General features: G+C 41.1%; 1 protein-coding gene across 1 annotated transcript; it reads right to left on the bottom strand.

Annotated features, from left to right (window-relative positions):
- Window positions 1-1,333: 1,333 nt before the first annotated feature.
- On the bottom strand, window positions 1,334-3,021 carry rgs16 (regulator of G protein signaling 16). Its single transcript, XM_083887979.1, has 5 exons — window positions 2,961-3,021; window positions 2,620-2,706; window positions 2,443-2,504; window positions 2,145-2,311; window positions 1,334-2,040 (listed from the first exon to the last, which is right to left on the bottom strand). Exons 1-5 carry the CDS (start codon window positions 3,002-3,004, stop codon window positions 1,825-1,827), a joined length of 576 nt encoding a protein of 191 aa, XP_083744105.1. The 5' UTR covers window positions 3,005-3,021; the 3' UTR covers window positions 1,334-1,824.
- Window positions 3,022-8,951: the final 5,930 nt, after the last annotated feature.

Here is an 8,951-nt window from a genome sequence, read left to right as displayed (position 1 = left end):
TGTCCGTGGTTGTGGTATTTGTATGAGTGTCATCTTATAACTAACTGACAACCTAATAACTTGACTGACAAACGGATCGTAATAAATAATCCTGACATAAATGTGTTCTTCTTCTTCTTTTTTGGAGTTGACAGACTGGACGCAGCTTTCGCATTATTCTGCCCCCCACAGTCTGAAGACGTATCTGCATTTAAGGGGTGTCCCATTTCTAAGTGACAAAACAACCCCCAACACTTGGTTTTGATGGCCAGTTAATATTAAGGTTGAGTTGAGTTTGAGGTTTAAGATTGAGGGTTAAGATAGGAATTGGAATTCCCCCTAAGTCTTGAAAAACATAGCGAACAAACGACACATGTTCACAACATGCTGAATCTCTTGGCAGCTGCGTTGCAGATGGTCAATGCTATGCTTAGATCGAGATAATAATGTCAGAGGGCAGCAGCATGCGAGGTGTTCATATATATGCATCAGGCCTGTAGAACACCTGACACTGGCTCCACTCTTCACTGATCACATCTGAATACACAAACTAGACATTCAGTGAATGTTTTTGTGTGCGCTGCCTAACCAAAGCAGACTTAACTACAATATTTACCATTTTCATGAACACAAATTAGATAGCGGGGGCATCATCAATTTAATCAAAGTTATTATGTAACCTCCAAGCCCCTGGAGGGGTTTAGCAATATCCCTCTGTCATGTGTGTTGTGGACAGCACTGCTCAGTCTCCAGCTTCACTGTCATTTATTACCTGAAGTTGATGGCTAGCGCAAACAGTTGCTAAGGCAATAATGAAGTTTTATTGGCCTCCCTATTACGTTAATGCTCTCACACAAGTCACTGCCCTTCCTGTTTGCTAGAAAGCTCTTTCCCATTCACATGATACGGGACAAAGGCTGGGCACAGGCGGATGCTGTGTGATTGTCAGAGTTGACACAGTTTCCTTGGTGAAAAACATTTCGGCTCAACACTGGCCGCAGGACGCCTCTAATAACAGACTGGCAAATACGTCGTACGTCATTTTCACATCAGTTTATGTGACGGGGTATTTGCACAGCTACATGCGGTGTTTACACGTGACGCCTCATTCACTGTCGGTTACTGTAAGAAATTCAGGTTCTTAAAATAAGTCTGGGCTGAAGGTGACTGAGAGTATGACGTGTGTATTTGTTTTGTGTTTGGCTTTGACCTACAAGCTCTACTGTATGTTTTCATTCCATGAAAAACCACATTTATTTTTCAAATAATTTAGTTTATTTGCTGAAATAAAGTAAAAAAAAACAAAAAGACAGACAGCAGTGATATAAATAGTACATGATAAATTACTTAAAAGTGCAACAAATATACAGAATGCTATAGGCAAATAAATACAAATTCATAAAATAGCGTACCCTGCATGCATGTTCACAAACACTGTGTAACACTGCACACTAAAAGCACAAAAGCTTTGCCAAACGGCACAGAAAAGTGCATTGCCCACTCCTCACACCCTCCTCTCTGTGACACTGTCTCTTGACTTTGCTTCGCCAAACTTCATCTGGATTCACACAACAACAATCCACTTTTAAGGCATTAACCTCCAGCTCTCGCTGTGTTTTCCTTCTCTCTCTCTCTCTCTCTCTTCCATCCTTCCTTGTCTTCAGAGAAAGCCGGCTGGCTTCTACAGAACCCACCGCTGCTCTCACGACAATCTCGTGTGTGTGTCCGCATCAGCGTCCCGGCTTCACGATGCAGCAACCAATATGCCACATCTCGCCTGCTGCCTTCTTAACCCCTTAAGGTTACAACTAGCAATCATTCGTCGGCTCGCGGGAAGATCAGTCTTCACACCTTCTTCTCCTGCATCGCCTGCTTCGTGGCCTTGTCGCACGGCTTGGCCTGGCTCAGAAGATCTCTGTAGGCGGGCGAGCGTAGGAAGCGAGGATAGCAGTCTTTGGCCATGAGCATGTAGATCCTGTGCTGAGCAATGTCGAAGCAAGAAGGTGAGGGGGTCTGCATGTTGGCCTTGGTGATGTCACGTGTTTCGTGGTCGATGTTAATCTGAGGGAAAGAACACGTGAGAGGACCATATTAGTCTCAAAAGAAATAACGAGGGATGATTCATGATTTCTTGCAGCAAAAAAGTCAACACGTATGCTTCTTACCTCTCTGGGAGCTTCGCACCCGATGAATTCGTCGTAGATCTTGCGGGCTTTGGCGGGAAGTTTTGCCGGACACTTGGTGTTCCTGAATTCCTCGCAGGCGAAGTAGAACGCAACGTTCTCCTCACTGAACTCGGATACGAGGAAGGCGGTGAAGGCACACAGTCCATCTGCGAGGCGAAGGGAAATTTGATTAATTGTGGTACAGTACAGTCCTGCAGCGCTGAGTGTACTTGTGTGTGTGTGTGTGTAGTGTTTTGTTTGTGTGCCAGTGTGTAATAGAATCTCAATGTTCCCTTACATTTGCTGGACAAGAGCTTTTCAAAGGACTCCTTCCACCTGAGGCATTCCTCCAGCGTTGGCCTTAAAAAGAAAGAAAGAAGAAAGATTGTGATTAGATTTACATTTAACAATGGCATGAAAAAGAAAGCTATATATATATACATATATATATATAGTACATGTGTCATATGCTTACTTATTTTTCCCTATCTTGCAGCAGCAGTGTATGTTCCAACTGGATTTTTGCAGAACGCTTCCCAGCCTTGCTTTCAGCTCCTTGGCTCTGTGAGGGGGAAAAAAATAGAAAAGCAAACAGGTTAGATAAACAGACCTTGAATACACACATTTGTTCACACGCAATTACACTGCTGTGTATTACAGCTCAGCATAAACTCCCACTCATTGCAAATGTACAATTTTCTCTCTGGGATACTTTTAAAATGCTCCTTTGAGCTTTTTGGCTCTCACACACACAGATTCAAAATGTGTCCTGTAATCCATTTGTCAAGATGTGAGTGCCGTGAAAGCTTCATGTACCTTTCCAAGCAGCAGGTAGGCAGCGACGCTAGTCCTTTGCACATATCAGCAAGTTGGAGATGGTAGAGCCGGTGTGTTGCTCGGGGTGGACGGTGTGAATAAATATTCCTTTTAGCAGAGCAAGCACAGTCAGAGAACAAGATGTGTCTGTGTCTAAGCAAAGCCAGAGCCCAGAGGTTTTATAGTCCTGCACCCTCTTGCCTCTTACGTGTCGTCAGCCGGCTCGGCCAATCACAGAGCGGTTAGAGAGAGGGTGAGAGAAAGAGAGCGAGAGAGTGAAGGAGAGAGATGAGGGAGTCAGAAAATGGGCGGGGGGGGTTGGGGGGGGGGGAAAATGCAAGGACGAGGAAGGGAAATTACTGTCAATGAAAAAAAATCCGCTGGCTTTTCTCGTCACTCGCCGCCACTTGCAGGGACACATCCTTGAAAAAAAAAAGAAATGTTTTATTCCTCTCTTTCAAAACAACTTATTTACATTGAAGTGAAGACTGGAGTTTATTGCTAGTGTTTCTCTCTGGAAGTAAAACAAATTAAATAAGCAGTATATACTATAATTCTCACGGCCCTTGAATGAAACACCTCCTGACGTCAGTAGCCTGGTCTCCGTTGAATGGCGTCACGTTTTTTTCACTGAATTTTTTCATCACAGGAAATGCTCAATTATGCCTCTCTCTATGCGCGCTGCTGTTAAGCAAAGATCTGGAGCACTAGGTCGACACTAGGTTTTTTTTTTTCCAGTGCAGTGAAATGTGAAAACTGTGAGTGACGTCACCTGTTTCATAAATGCAATCCTTGACACGTTGAATCTGCTACCACCTTTGGCAGAAAAACAGACTTTTCACATCACCCTAAATGCAACGCAAAGAATGTTTCTCTATGTCCGTGTGCCTCAACAATACAAGACAGGTGGATGGTTAAATGTGTATCCTGTAACTGCAATATGTAGGATAGCAGCACTTTCCTGTAATAATAAAGCTTTCAGTCAATCAGCATGTTCGTGTTAATACTCAATAAGTGAACTGCTAATGACATCCTGTGTTGCTTCTCTGCAGCCCCCCTTTTGCTGTCTCTGCTTCAGGTTCAGTCACTTTGCATTAATTGAAGGAGTAGGCCTGCTGATAAAGCACGTTTTCGCGCGGTAAACATAATCACCCTTCGCCTCTCTGCTGTGGGAGTGATAAAGGTGTTCTGGCCGCCAGGAGTATGATGGGAAGGAAACACAGTATTTACTTTGTGTAATTATATTACTGTAAACAAGCTGTGTGTGCAGCCAACTGCTCGAAAGAATAAAAGTGAAGTGGGAGCATTTCCCGAATGGCACGCTGCAAATTACAGTTTGTTTGATACGTAGTGCACATTAACAGGATAAGATAAAGGCAATATAAGACTTAATATGAAGTTCTTTAATTCTTGTATTGATTTCTGGTAAAATTTAATTCATATAAACAACTGAAGAGAATATATTAAAGCAAAAAATAAATGACAGTAAAACAAGTTGACTTTTCTCTTGAAGCTTCAGTTGGCCTTGAGACACCGGAACTAATAAAAAAGATGAAAGCATCCAAGGACCTTTAGCCACGTTTTCCCAAATTACAGTGGGGACATTGTATTGCATCCATTATATAAAGCCATAGCCATGGGTGTTTCGAGGAAATCAGACCCAGTGTGGCTGTGTGATGGATGAAAACAACTTGGTTAATGGCAATTGAGCCCCTCTAATAAATCGAGTTGTTGTTGACTGTGACATGTTTTCTTTTTAGATGTAGGAGGATAGCTCAAACCAGAACAGTGCTTGAAGTCAATTTAGACAAAAGTGATAACACAGACGGATTCAGCACAAAGGCATCAGTGAATGTGAAGAGAAAGAGCACACCACTAAGAGAAAAGTTGGTGTCTACAGCAACGAATGGAAGACAGGTAGACAAACCAGGAGCCCTATGCTTTGGGTGCTACCTAATGGAGACCACCAGGAGTGGAACACAAAGTAAGGACATCTGAAGGTGTTCTGACAAGACAATTGATGTTGAGATACTGATGTTGTGAATCTGTTTAAAAAAAAAAAAAGGCTCAGCTTTGTTTTTACCTTGTATCTTTTACCTCTTTTCCTTGTCCAAATTAGATACAATAAGATAAAATAAAAATATGCCGTTCTGACGGCTTTGCTAATGAGCTGCCCAAAATTAAGGAACTTTAAGAAATTATCCCGTTCTTGCGTCCCCACCATTATTGTCCTATCAGGACTCTGTCTTAAACATGTGTGGGGGGTTGTTTTCAGTTCCTGTTTTATTTTTGTACTTACCGTTTTTCCACTTCCTGTTCCTGGTTGTTGTTCTTATTTTACCACCCTTTTCCTGACCACACCCACTTTCTGTCCCTATTGTTTTCATCTGGTCAACCTGTGTGTATATGTAAAATCCAGCATCCACCACTTGTCTTTGCCAGATTGTCTTAGATAGATAGGTGCTAGCTAGCTTTGTAGTTAGCTAGCTGTTATCAGATAGATATATGCTATATATAGCTAGCTTTGTAGTTAGCTAGCTGCTATCAGATAGATGGATAAATAGATATGTGCTATATATAGCTAGCTTTGTAGTTAGCTAGCTGCTATTAGATAGATCATCTGCTCCATATCTTCCAGTGTACTCTACAGATCCGAGTTTAAGCCGATTAAAACACTGTGAATGCAAATTAAACATATTTACATTGGTCAGAAACCCATTTAAACCCATGTTTTTGACCAGTGGTTTTTTTTTTTACATAAAAGAGCTATTAGCTTTATGGAAATGGCCAGACACAAAATTGCCATCAGGCTAAAAGGGCAGCTGCTTGTAAAACACTTTCATTTAACAAGATAGGTCATGTTGTACCACTAACAGCTCTTGCTGTTAAGTTGAGTCATCTGATGTATATTCGATGACTTCTCCTGTGAAGAAGGAAAAGTAAACTGGCGTTACCTTACCTTTCACCCAATCATTGTGCTGGGGAGGATTTAATTGCACCATTGAATGCCAGGCAAGAACAATAGTTGCCACAGAAGCCTGGGGGGGAAACCTGCCACCCACTCACCTACTCATACGCTCACACAGCACACTCACACTGTGATGTCACTCCTGATGGCAAAGGACAACCGGAAATGAGAGAAACGACGATTGGAGGTAGAAGGGAAAAGAAAAAAAAAACACATTGTATTGTTCTGTTGAGTGAAGGGCTTTTCTGGCTGGGGATTCACTGTCCTTGAATGTGATGTAACGCACACTGTCACTGAAAAGAAGAAGAAGAATAACAAACAAACCTTACATGAAAACATCTTTTTGAATCAGTATTTCCACATTTGTTGCTGTAGTACTCAACACATTTAAATTGCATACAAACTATATAACCAGTGGAACAATAAAAGCTCAGATCCTATAGGTCACATTATTTCTCAGAAAAAAAACATTTAATTTCAATTCATTTCTGAGACTTGAGAAACAAAGACTCCCATTATATGATCGGCTGTGATCTTTGAACAGTCATGCTTTTCAAATGAAGATATACTGATAGATAGTACAGTCTGGTGTCTGTGACACTTTAAGTAGTTCTGTATTTTTCAATGTTTTCTTGGAAGGGTTTGGTCTAGATTTAAGTCCTAGATGTGGTGTGTTTTTAGGAGAGTTTTTTGTTTCCACTATGAGATATAGTCTATAGATTTAAGATAAAAGAGCATTCGGTTCACTGCATCTCAGTGTAATTAGAGGGCACCGTTTCCTCCAAAACATGTTAGTTAAATAAATGCTCGTCTAAAATATGTTTAAAAGGCTGGATGTCTTAAACCTTTTGACGGTTGTATTGGCAAATGGGCTAATGTTGAATTGCACTGCATTACTGTAGTTTGAATGAAAAACTGGGTCAAACTTCGATCTTAATCATCATCAAAACACCAAGTTAGAAGTGAGTCGAGACTAACTTTCAAATAATATAAGCATCTTGCTCATCGTGGTTCTATACATAACAGCAGTTTAACCTCCCCAACATACAATATTAAGTGTTTTTAAAGATAAGTTTTGTCTGAATTTGTGACATTTAAAAATTAAAACATCCACTTTTTTCCCTCTAAACCCTCTTAAATGTCACACAGTGGGCTGTTAAAGTAGCAGTACATATCGTATGTTGTACTTTTCAGGCATGCCTGAAATTTTCTGAAACATTTTCTTTCCTACCAAAACAAAAACATAAACAAATTAAATTAAATTCAGAGACTCTTTGTCCTAAAACCACGTAGAGCCATACAGAGTTCTCAGAAATTCTTCCTGGAACATTTGACAGAGCATAGATGATTCAATTATTCTACAAATGGTTTTTGCTTGGAAATGATTGTTTCAACTATACTCAAACTATATATGGAACTTTCTGGTCATATACTGTACACGACCAAACTTGTTTATTCAATTTCAATGTCAAGTCAAACTATTGAATTGCAGCAAAGGAGCACGAGGCCAGGCAATCTGGACTCTCAGAAATAAGGGTTCCAAAAGGAGGTCTTTCGAGGACACTTACTGTAGGTCTCAGGACCTTACTTCCCCTCAAACTACAATCCTATTCATATTCCTTGCTTTCAGACTAAGCCTTTTTACCCAATGCAACATGAAATTATCATTTTTATCCGAGTCTATCCGTCCCAAGCCCCGTGAAGCCCTTTCAGTGTCATTTGGACTCAGCTGTGCTGGAGAGGAAGCTCATCACTAACTCAGTGTGCTCCTTTCACACTTCACCTCCAACTGCTTTCTGCTACAGAGATGACAGCACAGTATTGTCATCATCCTCTCCTCAGGGATTTCTGTAATACCGCTGTCCTTATTTGTATTTTTGACAAAACAAGAAGTCTGGTGAGGTCTCTGATACCTTAACTGTCACCTCGACAACAGAAACAGAGCGGACCCGGGACAAAAATGACCACCAACGAGCAATTATAGTACCTTATCTGATGATGAATAACACCCTGAAACCCTATTTCCTTATGTGGGTGAGAGCCTTCCATTAGCATACAAAGTAGTACTGATGAAACTACTCCCATTAGTACCATACATGTACATGATGGGTTTTCATTGTAAATGTAGAAAAGTAATTGTGTTACCTCAGGTGAATTTTCCAGGATAGACATTTCTATCTGCAGGCTGCAGCCAATCCCAGCTGACATAGAGTAGGGTGAAAGCAGGACAATTAACTATGGTCAATTTAATTTGAGCTGGATTGGATTTTACACTGTTCAGTTCAAGCCTCATTCTTAATCGGCATGTTTTTGGACGGTGGGAACAAAGCCAGAGTACTCGCAGAGAACCCAGGCAGGCACACACGAGAAGAACATGCAAACACCACACATGGACAAGGACCGCGACCTGAACGGGTGACTTTCTTGCTGTGAGGCAACAATGCTAGCCAATGCATCACTGTGTGACGCATGGACATTTTTGTTCCAAGAAACTGCTTCTCAAAACTAGCTTCTGTGCATCATTAAAATCAGTCAGTTTATCATCTCTTTGCATCCTCTACCGATCCAGCCCCAAGCCCACAAAACCAAGACTAAGTTATAGGTAGTCCTCAACCTTGTGATCCTTTCTGAGCAAATCAGCCCTGGGATTTGTTGTTTTTTCACATAATCTAAAAGAGGTTAATGCAATTGAAGGTCACTGAGTCAGTCTCTGTCCACAAGAACACAGCTAATTTGGAGTTTCCAAAATGAGCGATGGACTTAAACAGTAACCGATAATATTATTACCAAATATTTAATAATATTTGGTGTTAAAGCGGACCTAGACCGCAAGTTCCAATTAACGCTGTTTTTCAGTGTGTATCTGCGTCATTACCTTGTTTAAGAAGCCCTGAAGGTTCAAAACAAACAGTTCAGCCACTGCTGAGAACGCTGTGTTTTATTGTAATCTCGGGCTCAGTGAGATCTCTGAAAAAACTTGGTCCGGTTAACGTAAACATCGGTTCTCCGGAACAGCAGATCGT

Source organism: Microchirus variegatus (assembly GCF_963457635.1).
Source record: "Microchirus variegatus genome assembly, chromosome: 4".
Lineage (NCBI taxonomy): Eukaryota > Metazoa > Chordata > Actinopteri > Pleuronectiformes > Soleidae > Microchirus > Microchirus variegatus.
Note: the sequence above shows the minus strand (reverse complement) of the source record. Positions and strands in the feature narration are given on the sequence as shown.